General features: G+C 37.1%; 1 protein-coding gene across 5 annotated transcripts in view; it reads right to left on the bottom strand.

Moving 5' to 3' along the window:
* Window positions 1–24,704, bottom strand: part of LOC108606541 — a 92,765-nt gene that overhangs the window by 33,003 nt on the left and 35,058 nt on the right. For 2 of the 5 annotated variants that reach the window (XM_017996733.1, XM_017996734.1), the window contains exons 1-5: window positions 15,437–15,853; window positions 14,913–15,018; window positions 13,801–14,334; window positions 12,046–12,971; window positions 11,876–11,979 (exon numbers count right to left, since the gene is read on the bottom strand). In XM_017996733.1, coding sequence (XP_017852222.1) covers window positions 11,876–11,979; window positions 12,046–12,971; window positions 13,801–14,334; window positions 14,913–15,018; window positions 15,437–15,501 — 1,735 coding nt within the window. In that variant the 5' untranslated portion in view covers window positions 15,502–15,853. Of the gene's footprint in view, window positions 1–11,875; window positions 11,980–12,045; window positions 12,972–13,800; window positions 14,335–14,912; window positions 15,019–15,436; window positions 15,854–24,704 lie in introns of those variants that run through there. The other 3 variants (XM_017996738.1, XM_017996739.1, XM_017996735.2) reach the window with 3 other exon arrangements.

The raw sequence follows: 24,704 nt of genomic DNA, 5'->3' as shown, positions 1-24,704 counted from the left end.
ATTTGCTTGAATTATTTGACGCTTTTGTTTATAATAAGCCTATTATCAATTGACATTTGCTGCACCTTTTGAAATAGTTCGCCTCAGCCTTTGAATATAACTTAATCCTTATATCAATTTGGAACAGGTGCCAGTATAAGGAGCTTAGCATTAACCACTTGCTTTTATATTTATTGTTCTTATTGTGCTTTTGTTTATAATAAGCCAATTTTCAATTGAAATTTGCTGCACTTTGGCCTTTGTATCTAAATCTAAGCTTCATATCAAACTTAAACAGGCGACTAATAAACAATGAAAGCTGCTTAGCATTGACCACTTGCCCTATGGAAATTAATCTGCACTAAGGAAATTTCCAGGAATTTGACGTCTTATTGTTCTTTTGTTTATAATAAACCAATTATCAATTGAAATTTGCTGCACCCACAACTTAAACTGCATATCAAAGTAGCTGCTGTTCAAATTAATTGAAATTTAGGCTGCAATGCATTCGCTTGGACTCGAATATAAGCACATTATTGTTCTATTGCCTGCAATTTTAGCCAATTATCAAAGCCTTTTGTTTGGCAGCACTGTATGATGTGCAATTGATAAGTTAGTGTCTTGAGTTAAGCTCATAAGCTAATTAGCAATTGAAGCGTGAATAGCTGCGACTCGGACACTCGGACATGTGTTGTTGTTATCTAGCAAATATATGCAGAGGTTTATAATTTCAGCACAGACAGACAATTGAGGCTAGAATAATAGAAATGCATGCAATATGCTTGGGGCGGGACGGCGGCTGCAAAATCTAAACAGACAAACAGCAGTGAGTGGGCAGTGTGATTTGTGGGCGTGGCAGCTCATTAATTTGCATAACGGCACAGAGTAAAGACAACGCAGCAGCGCCCAAAGGGTTAAGAGCGAGCGACAGCGACTCAATTAAAAGCGGAAATGAGTTTCTAATACAAGCAAATTGATGCCACAGCGAGGGGCGCACAGCTGACGCCAGGGAAAAGCGCAAAAATGGTTTTGCTTGTTAAGTTGATGAATGGCTGTTGATGTGTTTTACGCTTTGGGGCACAGGCAAGCAACAAAAAAAAAAAAAATATATATAAAAGGCGTGGCAGTGTCAGCAATCAAATAGCCCATATCGTATGTGTGTGTGTGTGTGTGTCGCTTACACATGTCGCATGCTGCACGGAAATCATAATTAAATGAATCAGCCAAGCGGAAACACATTATAAAACAAACAGCAGCAGCAGCAGCAGCACAGAGAGGCTCAAAACACTTTGCTCACAGTAGTTAATAAAATTGCTGTTGAAATAAATCGCTTGATAATCATAAAAGATGCAAACAAAGTTGTATTTCAAAATTTCATTGTATCAAAATATTTTCAGCCTTAAATTTGTAGAGGGGAGTAGGCAACTTGTAAAAATTGCAAACAACTCTCAGGCGAATTTTCTTTAGCATACATTTGTGCGTAAAAGTTTTAAATGAAATACAATAAAATGAAAGGCTGCAGTCTCTAGATAGTTTATGTGATATTTATGTGTAATTGGCAGACAGGACTCTCTCGACGACACTTAAGACAGCTGCTCAAAAACTATATAATATATATATATATAAATAAATACATTAGTGTGTGTGTGTGTGTCTGTGCGCATTTGAAGGCTAGTCAGCAAGTTGGCAAATTTGCATAAAAACTTTTTAAGGGACACACACACATACATACGCACGCTTGAGGCAAACCCGAAAGTGTAACAAAAGTTAATTTAGTTTTGAAATGCTCTGCGCAAGTTTTTTCCATGTTAAATTGCAAGTGTGTAGTAGTGATTTTTGTGATATTACGCATACGCCGCATAAATCTTAAAGCAACAAAAGCTGCGCGCTAAGCCAATAAATATTGCATTATAAGCACTCAAAACTTGCAAACTTTTGTTTTCTTTTTGTGGCAAATGTGACTTTAATATGCTTGCCCCCAAACGCAACTCTTTCTACAGTGTCAATGTACCAAACACACACACACACACAGCTAAGCTTGTTCACTCTCCCTTTCTTAAGGCGCGCGCTCTTTTGGCTGTTTTTCAATCTTTGCTTTTGCAGGCGCGCACATCCTTGTGGCTTGGCCTTAAACTCAGACTTGCCCTCGCTCAATCAATGTCAGCTAAGCCTTTTCTACTTTCCCAACTTCTTGCGCTTGCTCATGCTCTTTCGCTTTCGCGCCCTTACACTGTTCAGTGTGGTCATGCATCCTTGCATATCCTTGCTTGGCTTGGCTTGGCTTTGGCGCTTGTCATCGCCTTTGCCTTGTCGCTTGCTTGTTGTAGTTAAATCATTTGGAATTTTATTGAGTAAACTGTTTTGTAATTATTTCCATAGCACCCCAACCCACCCAAGCTGCTTTGCCAAGCAATTAGCAAAGTGTTGAACTTACATTGACTGACAGCTTGCATTGCTTTTAAACGAGCAGTTATTTAATTAACAACATTTATGCATCTAAACTGCAAGTTGCTGTTAAACTTTTCTAAACAAAGCCAAGCAGCGATTTTATTTTATTTGTATCGAAATCATAGACAAAAATAAAAGTGCTCAACATATCAATTTCATGTAAAACTAAAATAAAAGCACAACTAATTGGACTTGTATCTTATTTCCAATCAGTGTGCAAAGTTTATTTATATTTTAATCCAAAAACTGTTTGTTGCTACTACTTTTTTGTTTGCGCTCATGTTTTTATTTATAATTACTTTTGTTATGCTTATAACAATTGAAATGCAACTAATGTTAGTAATAAATATATATTTTTTGCTACGACTTATTCGAGACTGCAAAAGAAATTCAATTAAATGAAAATAATTTTTGCTTTTGTTGCTGCTTGCTTCAACCTAATTCATGTTAACTAAATATATATTTCTTTTCAACGACTTTCATTAGCATTGCCAGCAGAGTCAGCTAAACGCCCACACAATGCCGCTAACACACACACACATACATAGAAATAAATATGTAGAGCACATTTACGCATTTATAGAGCGCAAGCCGCCAACGAGACTTAATTAAATTCTTAACGTTTGTTAAACACAACAACAACAGCAGCTACAAAAACTAAGAAAAGAAAAGAACTAACTACAGTGCTCTGGGGCCCACACACAACGCAGGCAATAACTTCAAACTTCAACACCAAAAACGCTAATGCTAGCACGCACAAAAAGAAAAAAGGAATAGAAAGAAAGAAAGAAAGAAAATATACACATATGTATTACATATATGTTTATACCCTTTAGTTCAGCTTGTTACAAAATGGTTGATGATTCGGTTTCTGATTTCATTCAGTGAATTCATCAATGCTACGCACTGCTGGATTTCAAATTTAACCCTGCAGTACGGCTGCTAAGAATTGTTGATGATGTTGGTGTATTAAATACACCAAAGACAGTTATAACTTAAGCAAGGCTGTTACTAATTGTTATACATTACTACTTAACCCATTACTAGAGCGGGTCAGCAGTTGTTGATTTTGTTGGTGTATTAAATACACCAATGCCCACTTATTTTAGAATTATAGCTTAAGCTTAAAGTAAGGCTTTTATTAATGGAAATGCAATTGAAATTTAATTAAATACATTAGAACTATTACTTTAGTCGTTACTAAGACGGGTCAGCAATTGTTGATTTTGTTGGTGAAGTAGAATTATAACTTAAGCTTGCAGCACAACTTTTACTAATTGATATTGAAATTCATTAATAAAATAAATACATCAATGCTTGATATAGCAGAATTATTGTTCAAGCAGTTATCAGTAGTGCTGGTGATTTAGTTGGTTAGCTACACCAATTAATGTTAATTCTTCTTTATGTAGAACTAAAGTTTGAGTAATACAATTGGTGAATGGAATTATAACATAACATTTGAGTAGATCTGGCTAGCATTTGCTGATTCTTGGTGTTATTATTTCACCAATGAAGCGGAATCAACAACGATTGTTGATTATTTTAATAAAAGCAACAAAGCAGTTGCATGTTGGTGAATAAATAGTTGATGTCTATGAACTATTTCAACAATGTTTTGCTAGTCGGCTAAGCAAGGCTGTTAAACTAGTGAGCTTAATAGCTAGTGAGTCGTACTAAAGGGTATATATATAGAAAAATACACACACACACATACACACATGCCATTTAAGTTTCATAGTGCTGGCGTTCGCCTAATGGTTTCAGGTGATTTTCTATTGTCGTCGCCTGCTGTCTTGCGGCGCACTGGACTCAGCATGTTTAATCCAAATTACTAAAATATACACACTAATGCAGACACACACACACGCACACGCACACACACACACACACACACACACACACACGCATACATACACAGACTAGTGCTTGGCGCACATAATGAGACCCCCTTTGGTGCCATGAATGTTGCTTTTGTTTGAACTGCTTTTCTGTTTGCACTTGCTCTTTCTAAGTAAGTGTGTGTGTGTGTCTCTCTGTGTGTGTGTGTGTGTGTGTTGGGTGTGCCACGTATGTCCAGCATGTTTGTTGCTGTTCTTATGTGTTTTAATGAATCTGTACGACTAGCCTGTCATTCTATTTGTAAACGCTGTTAATTGAGCCAAAGCTAAAGCGCTGCGTCTTAGCCTTGGCCATAACCCCTATTTGTTAACCCCTATATATGTATGTGTGTGCTACACCCACTGCCATATCAGCGTTGTAACCCTAAATCAACAGCCAAGTAAGCTTAGCCAAGCTAAGCTACAATTAGTCAGAATTTTACTTGTATTAACGTTTGGCTTTAAACATTATTTTGAAATGAATTTCTGATGAAAAATATAAAAATTCATATTGAAAATGAATTTAGCAAGAATTTTACAAATGCAAATGCAATTGAAATTAATTTTGTCAAAGCAATTTTGCTATTTATTTGCTGTTGATATTTATATTTGCGCAATTTGTAGTTAATAATGAATTAATATTGCCGCAAGCAATAAGTAAATAAATAAATATATACAAATAAAAGTTGAATACTAATGCTCGATATAACGAATTATAATATTGCACTTAAGCGAATAATAAGCTTAATACTTTTAATATATTGGAATGGTTTTCAAAGATTCTATAGTTAAGTAATCGATATTAAAAATAAACACTTAAGTTACATTAGTCACCATTACTTGTGTTTGTGGATTTTTCAATTTCTGTTTGTTTTTTATTTTTGTTTTTTGTGTCAATTGAAGAGAAAGCGTCTGTGACAAATTTCGATTCGATTTCTCACGTATGCTTGTGTGACATAAAGCTTTCAAATAATTGTCCAGCAGGCTCGCAGGACTAATAGAAAAAAATAAGCTAACTGTCCAGCGCACACACACAGACACATAAATAATGACAGCAGGCCTCGGACTGAGAACAATTGAGGAAATTGGTAAATTCGCTGAGCGCCCGCTCAACAAATGGCGACAAAATAAAATAAATAAATAGCCAAAAATAATAATAATAGCAATAATAGATTGCGTGTGCTCTCGCTCTCGCTCACTCTCTCTCTCACTCTTTGTAGCTGCTATATTTTTTATTTAGTTCTGTTGTGGCTGTCAAACATTTACAGCTCGAGAGCGAGAGCTTGTTACATCGACAACTGCAAACAGGTGCTGCTGATAGATGTCAAAATTGTGGCAGCCAACACTTGCAACATGCCACACGGCAGCAAGCCGAATGGCTCTTAAACTTTGATGGATATGGCTTGGGGGAGGGGGTGGCCCAATCAACATAAACTGTTGCAGCAGTTTGGCGCGCTTAACTTTCATTTCATGCCATCAATCAGTTTTGTTTTTGGTTTTTGGTTTTTAGTTTTGGGCTGCTGCTGCTTGCGGCCTCATTAACAAATCAATCAAGACGCGTCTTTGACGAAGACCATTTTGTTTTGTAGCCTTGTCTCTGTTAATTGAACTCGAGTCAAGCATAAATCAATCAACCATAATCAATCAATTACAGTCTCGAGTCTCAGAGTCTCGCAGTTTCGCAGTCGCGCAGTTCTCTAGTCCTTGGCCTTATTAATAAAGCCCCATGACCTTGACTTGTGGACAAAAGGCACGTTTTTCTTTTTGCTGCTTTGGCTGTCGCTCTTATCAGTTTTGCGGCATCTCAATTAACTTCAACTAGAGTGCTGGCTGACCCTTAAAGCCATAAACTCATTAGGCAGAGGTGACTTCAGCTCAACTTCAAATTGCCGACGGCAGACACAAAATACAAAAAAAAAACAAAATTGGACACTTGCAAGTGATAAATTATCTATGCACAAATTAGGCAAATTGCTGTTTAAATATTACGTATACGTTACAAATAAATTTTTAGCAATTCGTTAAAAGTTGTAAGCTAAATATAAAGCACAAATAAATGTTTGAAACGTTTTAGATTAAAAATTACGCATACGTGAAGATTGCAAAAGTAAAAGCCACATACAAAAAATATTACGTATACGTTAAAATAAATAATTAGCTAACCGTTAATAGTTATAAACTGCACAAATAAATATTTGAAACGTTTTAGATTAACGTTAGTTTGCAAAAGTGAATGCCACATATAAAATATTACGTATACGTTAAAATAAATAAAATTACGTATACGTTAAAATAAAAATAGCTAAGCATACGCTTAGATTGCCACACATAACTGAACATGACGCATTCAACTATCAAATATTGCGTATACGTTATAGTTGCACTAAATTCATTAGATTACAAACTACTCAGACTGCGACTTAAGCTGTGAAAATATATTAAAAGCTTACTGCAAGTATTGATTGTTAAGCTGGCAGCTTTATTTTAGCCGCTTATGTCACACAGTTTGAGTTTCATACATTTTCAATTTACAGACAAAGTAATAGCTTGCCACAGTTAGTTGCAAGCCAGAAAGTTTTGAGCCGCTTGCTGCTTCTGTTGCTGGCAAGTGATTTTAATTAAAATGCAAACTGAATTCGCAGAATTTTGCAGTAAAACAAAAACAACTTTTCACAGTTTTGTTTGGCCAGTCGAAAAGTTTTAGTTGTAGGCTTACCCAGAAATTTGCGCCGTAAACGCCTGAAAGCGTTAACAACAAAACGTTGCATTTGTTGCATGTTTGCAATCAGCGTGAGAACTTGCTGCATGCAGCTAAAGTTTGCTACTAGTCTCGGACACTGAATATTGGACATGTGCTGTGGTTTTATTGTTATTATTATTAATATTTTGTTCGTGCCACGCAGCGGGTGCAAAATCCGTGCAACAATTTGCAAGTTTAATGCCACAATTGCCAGTCAATGCATTTTGTTATATATTTTTAAACGTCCAGCGCACACCTGCGCTCAAAGGCGAAACCTCTCAGCTGTTGGTAAAGCGCAGCTGAACTCAATTAACTTTTCACTTCTTTTTCATATATATACAAAAGTATATAAACCATATATACATATGTATTTGTGTGTGAGCATTAATTAAGTTTGCGCGTAAAATGCAATAAAGTTATTGGGCGCTCATAAACGAAACTGAAAGGCGTTCGCTCATTTTCAGTTTCAGTTTACATGTAAATTTCATTTTTTTCGTTTTCTTTACTTTTCCTTTTTTTTTATGTGTAAGCGTGAGCAACGGAGATTGGCAACTGCTTTAGTTCACGCACTCGCGATTGTGTCGCGTTAAGCATTGCGTATGCGTAATATGCATGATAAGCACAAATAATTTGCATTGCATGTGCGCTTGCATTTTGGTATTTCAGCTATAAAATTAATGATAATGCGTAATTTTTATTTGCAAGCTGAACTAATGTTGCAATTAATTGAATTGATTACAAATAATTGCCACCGAATTTCGAATCAAGCTCAAAGTAACTCAAAGTGCAATTCAAACATAGAATTCACTTTTGCTTGTAACTTTAAATTGCCGTCGCTTAAATATGCTGCGCATTCTAAAATTTGGTTTGTAAGATTTCAAATTAAAATCTTTAAGTTATTGAAATTTAGTAGCACAGCTACAAACAATAGAAAATTGCAACTGAAATGCTTATATCATTTTTCTTATTAATAATAAAAAATTTCATTGCTATGCCCTTTTGGGTCAAACGTTGCTGCTGCTGTTGACTCTATATCAAACTAATATTTTTATGCAAAGCACTTTGTGGAACATTTCTTGGGAAATCAAAGACTCTGACAATTCCAGGTAGCATGTAATTACACTTGAATGCGAATATATATATATACATATATGTTTATATGAAAAGCAGCAACAAAGTTGCCTCTTGATTGGATCATAAAAATGTGGCAAGCTTGTTGCACGAAACGAAACGAAACTTGTTGAATGCCACATAGTGAGGCAATCAAATGGCTCAAATGCCACGGGATGTGCAGCGCGTGGCGCAAAGCAAAAGAAGCAACAGAAGTGGCCCCAATGCCATTTCACAAGTACTCGTTGCTATTGCTTTCGTTGTTGTTGTTGTTGCAAAAAATGCAAAAGTAAAAGCACAAAATTCTGCTCACATTTCATTCATAACAACGAGAGATAATACGAGATAAAGAGCAAAAAAGAGACAGAGCGTGCGGTAAAGAGCAGCGCTCATTCATTTAAACACACACACACACACACACACACATATTGCTGTGTGTGACAAGTGTGAGCGAGGTACTTTCATTCATTAAAGTCCATGCGACAGACTCGAGATGCCATTTGCTTGAAATGCTTTTGAAATGCGACTACTCTACGCGTATTTTCTGTGTCTGTGTGTCTGTTTGTGTGTGTGTGTAACACAACTATATCATCTAACATGTCGTTGTAGCTGGACTTTGAACTTCAATACCCATACAAACACCACACACACACACACACACAGCTATAAATGTTACATACATTTGGTGCGAGCTTAACGCCAAAGCAGTTAAGTGAGAACGAGAGCGTAAAATGTGAGCGCAACTCAATGTAAACAGAGCAACTTTTGTCGTCTACACACACACACACACACACACACACGCACACAACATTCCCTTGCGTCTGTATATGTGTGTCACTCAGGCATTGCCTACATTTTGGGGCAACGGCAACAGCAACAGCTGAAACAGTCTTGCTGCTACTTTTTTTTTTGTTTTGTGTGTTCGTTGCTGCTTTCACTTTTTTGTGCTTGTGTGTGTTGCTTTTTGGGGTTTAATATGCATAAGTACACAGTGCAAAATAAATGTAAAAATTAATCGCAAATCTTTATAAAAAAATCACGGTTTACTATGCTATGTTTAATGTTATTATCCTATATTCTGCTACATTAATTATTCATTTACATTAATTACGCTATGAAATTTATTCATTCATAATGTTCATGAATAAAGCATTAACTTATGTTTGAATTGTTTCATCACTTGTTTGATTTTCAAATAAATAAATAAATAAAAAAGGAAAAATAAATTCTAAAAAAATAAACTCTAAAAATATCACTGTTCAAATCTTACTACAATTATTTATGCATTTGCAATAATCAAGCTATAATATTAATGCATAAGCAATATGAATAAAGTTTTTTTGCAAATCACTTATTTGATTTTCAAATTTCAACAATAATCTATTAATTGAAATTGTTTTAAGCACAACTTATATATTTTTAGCGCATTAATTGCCGTTTTGGAATATTCAAAATTAATTTGATTGACATGAAATATGAAAACTAAAAATGGTAATCAGTTGAGTATTTTTGCCGTCGAACATTTGTTTGAAATGTTTGAAGCTTTGAATAAAAAAAATTGCTAAGCAATAATATAAAAATATAGAAAATTGTTTGTATAAAAGAGAATAAAGTGCTAAAGCACAATGAATTCGCTCAGACTCTACTCCAACTTTTCTATAATTCTGAGGCACATTTGAAAATCAAATGCACTTATATTTTGCACAGTGTAGTTGGTTTGTGTGTTGGTTAAGTAACTAAGATAATATTTTTTGGGCAGTATATAGACATAGCATAGGTATATGTTCTTTTTGAATATACAGACCACTCCGACTACGATTGCTGCTCGAACTGGCGCTGCTGCTGCTCGACAGGAGTTGCCTTTGCCGGCGGCGTCGGGGCTGATGCTGGTGTTGCTGCTGCTGCTGCTGCTGTTGCTGTTGGGGCTGATGGTGGTGTTGTAGTTGCTGCTGGTGTTGCTGTTGCGATTGTGATTGGGAATGCTGGGTCTGCGTTGTCGTCTGGTGGTGCTGGTTATTATGATGTTGGGGGTGGTGGTGCTGCTGACGGCGGCCGCGGCGGTTTGACGCCGATAGGCCGCCGTTTGCACCCGGAACGTACTCGGCCACGACGTTGGCTGTTGCGTATGCTTATTATTTATGGTCAGCGCACAACATTCACACACAATAACAAAAATTAAGGCAAAAAATAGATACACTTTATACGGCGACGTCGTGGTGCTGGTTCTAACAACAGCTTGGGATTAAAAGCGGGAAAGCGCGCGCTCAGTGTGTCACTGGGCTGCGCTGCGCGAATTTAGTGAGCGCAAATGCGAATCACTCCGAATTGGAGACGCGCTTTGTTGCAATCAGTCTCAGCTCTCAATTGCTTCTTGGCTATTGTTCAGCTTGCCAATATATATATGTATATATATCTGTTGTTATATATTTTTAATAAAATTCTAGAGTTCAGTCTCAATGCTCTATGCTGTTGGTTGAATACGACGAGCGTGTTGCTCTGGCAATGTGCTGCTGGTTTCTGAGGCTTTTTCCTTATTTCCCGCTGTTGCTGTTCCGTCTGGTTCGAGTGGAGAACGAAGTCTGATTTGAGGACTGAACTGAAACGTGCGTGCTAAGTTCGCAACGTTTGACAGCCACCACTCGTGCAGTGGCATTAAAACTGCGCAGGTTTGACAGCCCCGAGACTTTCAAACTTGCAATTTGCTCTCTTAGATTTAGATTCGCTCTTTGTGTAATAAAAAAAACGACAAAAGTGCTGGCACTTCGATTTCAAAGCAAAGGCAAAAAAATAAGCGCGTATTATATTTTTGTATTCTGTATTCTCTATTCTATTATATATGAAATTCCCAAACAAAATTCGTTATAATAGATTGCTATTGTCCAAAAACAATTCCAATTAATAGCATTATATTAAATTATTAGCTTAGTAATATGCGCTTACCAAAATGTATGTTAGCGTCTTAGTCTTTGCCTATGGCAGTCACTTTTATAACCAATCTAACTTTTATTCAGCGGCATTTTTTGGCAGCACTGCTATCGGTTTTGCTATTTTCCCGACAGATCTGGCTATTTTAGTCACACGCTCTCTCATTCACGCATTCTGCTCATACAGCAAGTTTGAATCCTTTCAAACAGCTGTGAATTTTAATCAATAATAACAGTACAGCTGTTGAGCTTTGCTAACGGTAGATTTGAAAGCTCCCAACGCTTTGTGCTTTCAACTGTCAGCTGTGCTCATATTTAAATTAGCGCGCATAGCGGGATTTTTAAATATTGATGTTCAAGTAAAGTGCTCATAAAATTTTATAGAAATCGAATAGGTAGTGAATGAAATATTCAAGAAGTTTCAATTCGTATCGTTTTAGAAGTTTCTATGTACTAAGTACTTCACTTTTCTATATATTTTATATAATATATATAATATATTTCTATATAATTATCACAAAGTCTAAATGGCTGTGCTTATATTGGAATCAAAGCTTCAAAATGTTCAAAATTGTATGTATTCAAGTAATTTTTGAACTCTGTGTTCTTTTTTGTCTTTGTTTGTTGTTTGGGTTTGGGGTACTCGAGTCGAGGAATGTGCTAATTATTTCAAAACTTAATGTATTCAAGTATTTTTGAACTTGAATTACTTTGGAAAATGTAATAAGAATTTTGTCTTTGTTGATTGTTTTTCTTGCTTTTCTTATGCTAAAATATTTTGAACTCGCACTCACCGGTTTGGGTACTCGAGTCGAAGAATGTGCTGGTTGTTTCCACTGTCATGGTGCCAATGGTTCCATCAATTATTTGTGCCGACGAGTCGCGGCGTCCGCGATAACTGCAACAATAAATAAATAGTTAGAGCCAATGGTTCAAGCTTGAGCTGCTAACAAAGTTAACTTACCGGCAAACATCATCGCTCTGGGAGCTCTGGCGCCGAAAGTTACGGCAGCGAATCATTTCCTCGGTGGTCGACTGACGTCGAAAGCCGCGCGCAATGAGAATCTCCTCGGTGGTGGACTGACGCCGAATGGCGGGTCGTTGATTCTGCTCGACGACTGGCAGCGGCGGCGGACGCGAGCAGGGACTGGGATCGCGTGAGCTGGCGCAGCTGTTGTTGGAGTCGGGCGAGCGTGTCGAGCGTGCTGCCGAGCTGCTCTGGCGACGCAGCGTGTGGCGACGCGGACTGCCGTCCCGCTCGTGTGACCTGTCCGGTGAGAGATGAGTGCGCGAATCACGGCGGCCACCGCGCGAGGCGCTGTCGGGCGAAAGTGAGTCCCGACGTGAGGTGCGACGCTCGCAATCGTCCGGTGGATCCGGGCTGAGAGCTGGCTGAGAGCCACGACGGCCGCTGCCGCCGCCGCCGGGTATGCAACTCTCGTCGAATGCTGTGGCCTGGCGCTGCAGACGCTGTAGACGTGGCGCACGCTCCGGACTAATGCCTGCCTTGGAGTCGCGGCGATTGACGCGGCCACATTGGGTGGTCGAGTCGCGACGCCCCTTGGGCGCTGTGGGGCTTGTGGCTGGCGGCGTTACCGAGCTGGTGATGATGGTGGGCGGCGGTAGGGCCTGGCAGGCGGAGTCGACCTGCTGATGGTGATAAGCACTGGTTGAGATTAGTGGCACAGAGTCGGAACAGGAGCCGGCGGAGCTGGTGGAGGGGCGCTGCTCTTGGCGAAAGTTTGGAAACTCTGGTGCGGCAAGCGAGTCACGCTTCTTGGTCACTTGATAGCGGGGTGGTGGTGGTGGTGTTATCGTTACGCGTCCGGCTACGTTGCTGTCGCGTCGACTGCTTGACAAGTAACTCTCGCCGGAACCGCGTCGCGAGGGCTGCACATGTGGAAAGTGGAAGGAGGAGCAGGTCGGTCGGTCAGGCAGGCAGGAGTGCGTGCGTGAAAGAAAGAGAGATCAAGTTTCGGTTTAGGTAGGTTATAAATCGAGTTTTAGTTGCAGTATGACAGTTTGTATAACAGTATAACAGTATGTATAACAGCTTAACTCACTTTCTAAGCACAAACACTAATACAAGCATAGATTGCAAAACTGCCCCGCAAACATTTCTATTTTTATAACAGTTTTTATAATATTATACACTGGCTGCAAATCTGGAGACTTGCACAACAGTCTTGGAAAGCAATTGCGAACAGCATTTGCATAACGACAAATGCCGCACAAATTGCTTACCCTAACTGTTATACACAATTACACAAAATCACTCAAAACTGTTATACAACAATACAATTCTTTAAATTTGCACAACAGTTTGGACAGACAATTGGTAACAGGAATTTTTAACATACACTTGCCAAATTAGCTTAAATAAATGTCTACCAAAAGTCAAACTGTTATACAAAATATCAAAACTGTCATACAAAATGTTAGTCTTAACTGCTGCACTAACTAACAATGCACATACACAAATCACACGCAAACTGTTATATAAAATTATTATAACATTAATGTCTATGCTCAAAATTAGCTTAAATAAATTTATCAAAAGTCAAACTGTTATACAAAATGTTATTTAACATTAATGTTAGCTAACATGCTTGCAAATTCTTTACTGCTGCACTAACAAAATATTTATGAATTGTAGAAGTTCTAGACAGTCTCTCATCTAGCTCTACTCTGAGCGTTATCTCTAGCTCTTCCGACTTACGCTTTTAGTGGCCGTGTACTCTACAACGACGGGCACGACCATGGTGCTGGTTTGTTCCTCAACTGTGCTCTCGCGTCGATTCCAGTGGCGCACGAATTCGGCGGTGTTTGAGTCGCGCCTCGAGCGCATGCTGCGTATGCCGGAGTCGGCGCTTGACTCGCGACGTTTGCGGGGCGTAACGTATGTGGTGTTTGAGCTTGTATTGCCGGCAGCGTTGCCTGAATCGGTGGTGGACGTGCGCCAGGGCAGGCTGCGCGCCAAATCGGCGAGCGTTTCGCGACGATTCAATGTTGCGGATTTGTTGCGAGCGGCCGCAGCGGCGGCCTGTTGTTGTTGCTGCTGCTGCTGCTGTTGTTGTTGCGCCTTGGACGGCCCGCCGCCGCTCCATTCGCGCAGTATGTCCGTTAGTTGCGCTAAAGAGCTGCGACGCCGACGCTGAAGTCCCGGCGGCGGGGAAGTGCTCGGTGGTGTGCCAATCTGTGCGGCTGAATCGCGACGTCCGCCAAGTCGTTGACGTATGGTCGACTCTTCCAACTAAAATAAACAGTCATTAAGTATTGTTTTTATTAAAAAGCAATGGCAACTTGTTTGAAAAAAATAAAAAACAAGTAATCAAAATAATACTGATCGATTGCAAGCTTATCGCTAAATCGATAAGTAAGCAACGAGAATTTTCGAATTTTCAAGCTTAAATTGTTAAATGGATTTTTATGTTAACAAAGAAAGGATAAGAACAAGTTATATTATTTATTATAATGTTCTAAAATATTTTTTAAGGCAATAATTCAACTTTTTTTTTTAGGAATTTATGTAAAGTTTTAAAACTGATTCAAGCGGTTTGCACAAAAAAAAGTGATTTTATAAAAAGTTGTAGTTGTTTAGCTTTGATTTGCAATTATTGTTTGCAATGTTTATTCAGATATAAATATCTTAGCTTGGCATGCGCGTAGACAGAAGTAAGTCAAAGGGGGCAAATTTTGAAACTGATGCTGTATCTTAACTTATGATTTTAGCTAAACTAAATTGTTGAGCCAACCTAACCATACACTTTAGCTTATTTTTACAGATTTTTGAGTGCAGTATTTTTGACATAAGCTTGTTATTTTACTTACTTGCTCGCGGACGAGATCGTCCCAACCGTTGCCGCCCTGCCACACCAGGCCCACCTGATGGGACATGATGGGTAGATTGCATACAAAGCATACTGCTGTCATTGTCCTGTAAAAAGAAGAGGCGCACATGTTAGAGCTTATGGGTCGTATGCGTGATTTAAATATATAGCAATAGTTAAAGTCTGATACGGGGCATGCAATGTAATGTTGTCTTGGCTAAAGCTTTTGAAGTTTTTTGTTTGAATTGTGTGTATGCGGTGTAGTGTGAAAGTTCATGCTGATAAAAGCTCATGCAAGTGTCGTGTTCATGCAGCAGTGTTGAGCTTTGAAAGCTGCTGTTGAGTTGCATTGGTGAGTGGAGAGTTGGAGAGTTTCGCATGTTGAGTTTGTTGTGTTGATGTGTGGGGAGAAATGAAAGTTTTATAGCAAGGCTAGAAGTTGTAAAGCTTTTTGTATATTTTGTTTTTATAGCTGATGTGTTTATGTTTTAAGTTGATATTGTTTGGTGTATATTGTTTGCTAACTTTTTGCGTATGATTACGCCGGAGCTGGTCTGATCCATGGACCTGTAATGCCGAAGTTTTGACATGGCGCATGGCGTTCTGTTTCCTTTTGATTAAATTTGTTCCTTATTTATAACGATGTTGCCCAACTTGATGTTGCAGCTGTTCGTCTTCTTCTTCCTCGTCCTTGTCTTCTTGTTTTTTTTTGTTGTTTTTTGGTTAGTTAGTTTGTTAGTTACTATTGTTGTCCTGTGTTGTTCTCACTCGCAGTTGGGTTTACAGTTTATATATTAGTATATATATAGTATATACATGTCGTATGATAAATATTTGTAGTTTATTTAGTTCTTATTATTTAGCAGCTAGTACAGTATGTTGATATTTGATTATTGTGGGACTGGGATTTATTATTTTTGTTATATTAGTTTTATATGTAATTGTTTTTTTTTGGGGGAATATATTTGCTACACACACAGAGATACACTGCAAAAAATTTGAAGAAAAAGAATATTTTTTGGTTGGTTTAAAAACACACATCAATGGGGGGAATTATATATATATATATAATATGTTAGACATAATTTGTAATATTAGTAAGAATTTGCTAAGGGGATTACGAAAAATATAAAAAAAATAAAAGCTACACAAAAACACATATAAATCACATGCCAATTAATAACAAAAATTTTAAATTAGTTTTTAAATAATTTAACTTAATTAATTATTATACTTATAGCTGTAATAATTGCATAAATATCATAACAACAAACAAATTAATTTAATGCAATTCAATTAATTTAAATATTTAGTTGCTAAAAGCACTATTATTATATTTACTTAATAATAATTTGCTAAAAATATTTACTCAAGCCGCTGCTTAAGCCTTTCACACACAAATGCATTCAAACTGTAAACCGAACACGTTTCAGTTGGCAATTTATTTACATTTATAATAAATGCAATGACACACACACACACACACACACACGCACTTGTGTGTACTATGGGTGACATACACACACAAATTGTTGCAGATTAAAATATTTGCCAGACACTTAACTAAAAGCCCCACAGCGGCCAGTGCATGAGAATTTGAAATTTATTAAACGTAGTCGCAGCTGCGAGCGTCGAGAATAACCCAGTGGCATGAATATGAATTACTAAATTGATTACAATAAATTTGTAGCTACATTTTTGTAGCATTACTGGTAATGCAATATGTAAACTACTTGTGCGTCCCACTGTGCCTGCCCACGCCTGCGACCACAGGCACTTGCATATAATAATATTTGAGCAAGCTTTTGCTTTTTCAAGTGCTTGGAAAAGAAAACAAATTCATCAATTTATGAATTCCACAAAAAGGCTGCAAGCAAGTGAAAGTTAAGTTACGCCCCAAAGGCAAACAAACTAAGCGGCAGACAAAAGCTTAGATGCAAAATATATATCCACCCACACACAGAGCAACATATATATATATATATATATATATATATATTTTATATATAGTGTGTCCTTGGTTTAGTTTGTTAGCAATTTGTGATTAAACATAAGCTTTAATTCAAAACTAAGTAAGCTTAGACTCTGTAATAATTCATATAAATGGGCTTTTAAGTTTAGTTTGTTATGATTGTTACATTAATGAATTAAATTTTGAAGCTTTAGTTGGCCTTCAATATCAAAGCACTTACTTATTTTCTTGTGTTTTAAGAATATTTACGATGACAAGAGCTCAGAGCTCAGAGCTCAGAGCTCACAAGCTGCTTATGCCAATATGCAAGTCAAGGACGCTGTCCAGAGGTTTTGCTGTCGGTTGTTGCTGCGAGTGAAGTTCGCATGAAACTGGCAAAGCCAATCAAAGTGTAGCGTTAACTTTATTGGACCGCAAGTTTGTGGTCATAAACTTAATAACTGACATACATAGTAGCTGCTCAAATTTATACACACACACAGACACAGAAACAAGTAACAGGCAGCAGCATTTAAACATGACCGGAAGTTGTCAAGTGCGTAAAGGATGCTGGCAGCAGGTTCGTCTATAAAGGACAACAGAACTAAAAGAAGAGCAAGCTCAAGTTGTTTGTTTAACATTCACACACACACACACACACACACACACACACACACACACAAGCATACGCTGTGACATATTTTTATGTAGTAGTCGAAAACTTGTTGTCAAGTTTACGTTTAATGCTGTAAACGCCACAACTTCTGGCCAACAGCTTGGCCCACTGACAATTCAATTGACTGACTGAAATTTTTATTCTGCTAATCAATGTCGAGTGCAACAACAGACAACCAACTGCTTTTTTGAATTAATGTCAAAGTATCTTGTTGATTTGGCTTGCATAACTTTTAGTTATGCTAACTAGCTAATTAAATTATAATGCAAACTGATGCTTAAAGTTTACATTTTTCTCATTTTTTTTTTTTTTGTATATTTTTTTGCATTTTACATTTTAGCTGCAGCTACAAAGCGCGTTGAGCGCACTTGACACAAACTTCTATTGACAGCAATAGTGGAAGGGAAAACTTTGTGGGAAACGCAAACTGGTGGAACCAATCAGAAGTGCACATTTAGTTGGATTAGCATTGAGCACTTGTTGCCAAGAAAAACGGGAAAACCTTTGCTAAACATTGTTGTTGCTACCGCAGCTTGCAGCTGATTTTCCTGGAAAATCTTGACATATTGTGACAACTACAAGAAGAAAAATAAAAGAAAACCTGCTGCTGCTTTTAATGCACTAATAATGAAGAGTGCTATGCGATTTCATCATGACTGTATCTCTCTCTCTCTCTCTCTTTCGCTCTGTAGCGCGTACGTATGCTAATTGATATGTTAAACTAACATTTAAGATAAAAAAATCCGAACACAGCTTTTTCATGAGCAGCATTCAGCAATTCTTCGAATTTAGTAGACAAAACTGCTGATTTAAGTAGCTCAAGCTCAACTCGTTGGTACGCTATGCAAATATTGAATAAATTATGTAAATAATATGGCAGCCAGTAAATTAAATTAAGCTACATAAAAATTAAGTATAATATAAAACCATATTAATAGAAATATAAGCAAAATAAAAATTAAATAAGATATAAAAAATTTTTTAAAAGTTTTTGCAATTTAATTAAAACATAATTTTTGCATAAAAAAATATTAAAAGAAATAGAAGCAAAATAAAAATTAAATATGATAAAAAATATATTTTGAAAATTATTGCAATTTAAATTAAACAATATTTGCAATAAAAATATGAATAGAAATAACTGACAAATTAGTTGTATAAATAAAAAAACTTGTGCAAACAAATGCAGTAAAGATTAAAATATAAAAAATTGCAGCTGCTATGAATTAAATTTGCAATAAAAGTATGAATAAATAAAACCGATAAATTGCTTATAAAAAATTACTTGTATAAATAAAACAGTAATGCAAAAGAATGCAGTAAAGATTAAAATATTAAAAATTGCTGCTGCTATGAATTAAGTTGCTGTTGTATTTAGAATATATATATTTTTTTTTACTAACTGTATGCATTTTAAGTAGCTTGTTTTTTATATTAAATTAGCTACTTAGAGCTGAGTGCATGAATTATTAAGCACACTTAACTCTTGGGGGACAAAGTTAAGTTGCTGCTTAGAAGTGGGTGGTTGGGTGTTTATTGCATTTGCGAAATGAGCAGCAGGCAGGCAGGCAGGCAGAAAATGTTAAGCAATTTAGTTAAACGTCTGGCTATTTAACCACAGCGTCTGCTGCTGCTGCTGCTGCTGCGGCTTGTGGCAAGTTGTTGTTGCTGTTGGAAACACTTACGACATTTGCTGAGTAATAAAATGCAATTCGTTAACATAAAAGTGAGCATAAAAAAATATAGATAAATGAGTGGAGTGGACATAAACAAATTGCTTGCAGCTTTAGCACCTGACTCGAACTCACTTTGCTCACTTTCGCTCTTAAGTGACTTTTGGGTTACATCTCACTCTCTCCTTGTCACTTGCTTTGGCCAAGTTTTTGTGGTCTCAACAACAGCAACATCAACTGCTATTTAGTTAATTTTCAAGTTACCCCCTCAGTCTCCCCCCAGCCCCGCTTAACTACCCTAGCTACGCCATCAGCAGCGCCTGAACTAAGACCAGGGCGCTTGAAAAATGATTTGAAGCTTTTTCGTTTGATGTAATTGCGGCAAAGGGGCGGCGGCTGCTGCTGCTGCTGTGAAAGGTGTGGCTTATGCTCTGCGGCTTGTGGCAGCAGCTACACTTAGCGAAATTGCATTCAATAAGCGTAATAAAGATAAATAAAATCTTAAAATTATACATTTAATTTAAATTTGTTGTTTAAATTAAATTATTTGTTTTGTCAACTTTTTTTCTGTAAGTGCACTCATTGATTAACTGTCAGGACTGCAGCTTTAACAACTGCCCAGCAGCAGCATTTTATATTATTATTATTTTACTTTTAAGCTGCCTCTTTTTCTTCTCTTTTCATTTGACATTTTCATCTTGAATTTTTTTTTATTTTGTTGTTGTCTTGGGTGCCGCGCTTGGCATTCAAAGTTGAAAATACCTGAAAATGTTTGGTAATTTAGATCAAAGGCTCCACAAGTACGTGCAGGCATTTTACACACAAAAAAAAAAACGAGAAAAAAAAAAATTCGTCTGACTGGCGCATCCCCGCCCATCGCTACGCTTTACGCCTACTTAGCAGCCAACCCTGCATTGTTGTTGGCAACCTGCGTTTCGTCTTCTTCTTCTGCTGCTTCTTCTTCTTGTGTGACACACAAAAATACTTCATAAGTCGGATTAAATAATTTGCGCGTGCCACTTTCAATTTGTTGTTGTTGTCCCTTTCACTTTCAGTAGTTTACTCTTCTACTTGGTTTTGCTTAAACTTAAGGCTTAGCCTATATAAATAGGCGGGAAGTTCAATTCGGCTGCAGCCAACTTTTTAATACACTTGCGCTATGCAGACTCAGTTAAACTTGAACGCAGCCAACTGCTTAATACACTGTAGGCCAAAAGTTGCAATCGATAAATTTACGATTTAAATTTATTTATTTTTTTCAATTTTTATAATTTGTAATGCAATCTTTGTATACTTTTGATGAAATTTGTATCAATAGCAGCAAAAAGTTTTGCATTTTATTTTTAGACCCTTGATAAATGTTGTTAAAAATTAAATAAATGCTTCTAGTTGGCTATGTAAATAGCGGTAATCTGGCAATGCTGCATAATTTAACAGCACTTTATAGCCTTTTATTTGTTGTATAATTTATTTAGAATTTTCGAGTTTTTGTTGCCGTTGCTGTCTTTGTGAGTTTCTTTTTTGGCAAGCGCCTTAAATTTTCAGTGCCTGCTTAGCTTGATGACCTTTTGAATAAATAAATAATTAAAGTGCCGCTTGGTTTTCACTTTTTTTTTTTTGGTCGTTTGTGGGGGGTGATATATATTTTAATATGCAGAGCGCACATTTAATATGCGTAGCGTAGACTAAGATAGAAAGAGAGAGTGAGTAAGAGAGAGAGAGAGAGAGAGTGAGTAAGAGAGAGAGAGAGAGAGAGAGAGCGAGCAGTAAATTGTGTGTAGCTTGGTTATTGGAAATTGAGTTTTGTTGCGTGAAATGCATAAAAGGATACAACAAAGATGCTTACACACACACACACACACACACACATGAGAGTGGCTGGCTGACAGCTGCTGACAGTTAAATAATTTCCGCTGACAAAGCGTTGAGGCACACGCTCTAGCCTATGTACACCCCCCACCCAACCACCCACCCAGCAATCCATTCAGCTAGTCAACCTACTTATAACGCTTGCCTGTCATAGACCGGACAGCCCGTTAGCTATTATGCAAATCAAGCCAGAGCAGCATCTAAAAAAAAAGAGAAGAAGCGCACAGCTCGCAAATGCTTAAGTCGTTTTAGTTTAGCGCCCAACCACCCACAAACAATGAGAGCCAAGCTCTAACCCTTTGCTACAAATCTAATTTACCTTGCGCCTTGCCTTGCCCCAATCCAAGCGAGCGAAGCACCTGAGGCCACACACAGAGTTTTTGCTACAGCTCTCATATCTCTGCTTAAGTGCTTGCCATACATATATAGCTATATATATTATATATATATATAGTAAATATACTTATGTGTCTTTGAGTGTGTGTGTGTGTGTGTGTTTGTGCATAATTCAATGCTGTATAACTTGGCACATGCAGGTTGTCCTAGTGACCAAAATTTAAGTAGCTCACATGCCAAGTTTTGTATACACAGCGAGAAATTAATAAAATATTAACAAACTTCAAAATTTATATAAAAGGCAAGAATTAAGAATACTACAAAAATTAAGCTAAAAATCTAGAACAAAAGCAATTTTTCTATATTTTGTGATTAGCTATGCTGAAGATTCTAAAATATTATAATAAATTATATAGTAAAATGATATAGTAAAATTAACAAAATAATATAATGTTATTTTAAAACACAAAAATTAAAAAAAATATAGATATTAAGCTAAAAGTCTAGAATTTTTCTATAATCTTAATAATAGTTTTTGATTTAGTAATTTACTAAGCTGGACAAAAGTTGCAGAAGTTTCTAAGATAAAATAAATATAATAAATAAAATAAACAAAGTAAATAAAATAAATAAAGTAAATAAAATAAATAAAATATTTAAAATAAAGAAAATAAATCAAATAAATAAAATAAAATTAATAAAATATTTAAAATAAAGAAAATAAATAAAATAATTATAAAACGAAAATAAATAACATAAAATTAAAAATAAAAAGCAAAAATTATATATACAATATTTATGACTTTGAATCAATTCTATGCATTTAGTATTAATTTTTTTGAATAGATAAAAATATCACATAAATATATGTGTTAATTGTATGCAACTATTTTTTTATATAAATATTTCTAGGAGTGTATCTTTGACGTCACAGCCACTGCTTGCTCTTGCATAAATTATAAATTATTGATTTGCAGCTCATTAGCGACCGTAAGCAGCAGCAGCAGCAGCAGCAGCAGCAGCAGCAGCAGCAGCAACAGCCAACAATGAAGAAGAAGAAGAAGAAACTTCTGCAGCTCACAAGCTGCGCGCCCAAGCTAACTGTGGCATAGTTGTGGCATCTACTATCTATGGCTATGGCTATGGCTAAAGTGTAGTCTATTGTCTTTTGTCTTTTCAGCGTCTTGGGCGCGCGCGCTGCGCTTTGTTGCTGGCTGTGACTTTCGCTTTCGTTGTCGCTTTCGCTTGGGCTCTCTTGGCATAAAGGCAAGCAATGAACCGCATCGTTTGCTCGTTTATTTGCTAACAAGTCTAAAATGAAATTAATTATAGTTACGCACACAGTTGCTGGAAGCCCCCCGAAGGCACCAGAAGGGCAGAGTCGACATGGCAGCTTACAGCAGCAACAAAAGCAGCAACAAAATGGACTGCGGACTTTGTATGGGTGTGCGTCTGATAAATGATAGGCGTAGCGGCAAACCGAAAGTAACTTATGCGCTTGGGGAACATTTTTGGGTAACTGTTTGGGACTGACAGACAGTCGACAGTTTGGTTTGGGGGGTGGTGGTGGTGGTGATGGTGGTGGTGGTGTGCTTTAGGTTGGGGTCATATATTTTAGTTGGTCTCTATTCTATGTCCATTATGTGTGTACTAATAGATTCTATGCTGTTGGCCATAATATGCTATTTAAAAGTTTCTTTTGTTGTTGAGGTCACTAACTTTGAATTTCTTATTCGAATTTCGCATACGATTTGTCTATTCGAATTTCTATTGGAAATTAGTTTGGCACTTCCAACGCATAAAATTCTATTGAAACTTCGAGCTATCGAACTTCGAATTCGAACTCATAGAAACTAAGGTTGGGGTCAGTAACTTTGAATTTCTTATTATACGATTTGTCTATACGAATTTCTATTCGAAATTAAAATTCTATTGAAATAATGAGTTTCGTTGTTTCGAATTCGAACTCATAGAAACTGAGGTTGGGGTAATAATTTTGAATTTCTACACCAAATTAATTTGGAACGCATAATGCATAAAATTCTATTGCAATAATTGGGTTTGAGCTAAAAATTTAGCTGCTGCTTGCTGTTTCGAACTTCGAATTCGAAAATGCTGTGCTTTTCATTTATTTATGCTAGTGCCTTATGTGTGTCCTAAATGCTTTGCTAATATTTTTTGATCATTTTTTTTCAATTCGAATTTTTTGTAATTAAGTTTTTCATATTCGATGTTAAGCTCTTTCAACTTTGATAGCTAGCTATAAATTTTTGAAAATTTTCGTTTCTCAATTAGCTGACTTCATCAAAATGTTGTTGGCCTCAGCTTAGTGCTTAAAATATTTATGTTAATTGAACTTTGGGGCCACCAAGCAAGCAAGTTGGGCAGTGTATTAAATTACTGTTCAAGGCTAATGTCGCCGCTCTACGCGCTTCTCAGCAAAACTAAACTATTCTCATTGTCGTGGTGTGGTAGAGGGGTTGGGGGGGGGGGGGGGGGGCGTGTTCACTAAGCTGTATGTGGTTAAGGCCGCTAAAAATAGGCTTTAGAACTCGGGGCAGGACAACGGCAAAGGCTTCAGAGCCCATGACTCGAAGCGACGACACGACTCTCGACTCAACTCAATTCGACGACGAGTCGCTTGTGAACAACAATACGTCGCTGCTTCCCCCCTCCTGCCTATTTCCATCTTATCACGTTCTGGCCATCTGTTGTTTGTGCTACTCTCGGACTAACTGTTTTGCTCTCGCTCACACTCTCTCACTCTCACTCTCACTCTCACTTTGACTATCTGTCTCGCTTGCGCTGTGTCCTTTTGTTGCTGTTGTATGTGTTTTGTTCTCTGCTCTGCTGTGTGTGTGTCTGCGTCCCTGAACTTTTAATTAATGAATGCAAGTGCGTGAGCATCCGAGAGGCATTGAAAGGCGTAAGGCGTGGCACACACACACAGCTGCTTGCTTGTCCTGTGGTTGCTGCTGCGTAAGCCATGTCCTGGTTACAAGCCATGCCCCAAGCCCCAAGCCCCAAGCCGCACGCCCCCTGCTTAAACATTCTACTCTACTCTGTGGCTTTTTGTTCTTGTTTTCGGTTGCTGCTGCTGCTTCCAGTTTTGAGCGAGTTGAGTTCAAGTTTCGAGTTGTGTTTACTCTTTATATCAAAAACAAAAAAAAAAAAAATAAAATATAAAACTTTTACGAGCTTACAAAATATGCCCCAAAAAACAAAAAAAAAAGCAGTGAAAACAAACAAATGTGCGCAGCAGTAGGCGTAAAATAAATAAAAATTAAA

The sequence above is a fragment of the Drosophila busckii genome, chromosome X, assembly GCF_011750605.1.
Source record: "Drosophila busckii strain San Diego stock center, stock number 13000-0081.31 chromosome X, ASM1175060v1, whole genome shotgun sequence".
NCBI lineage: Eukaryota > Metazoa > Arthropoda > Insecta > Diptera > Drosophilidae > Drosophila > Drosophila busckii.
Note: the sequence above shows the minus strand (reverse complement) of the source record. Positions and strands in the feature narration are given on the sequence as shown.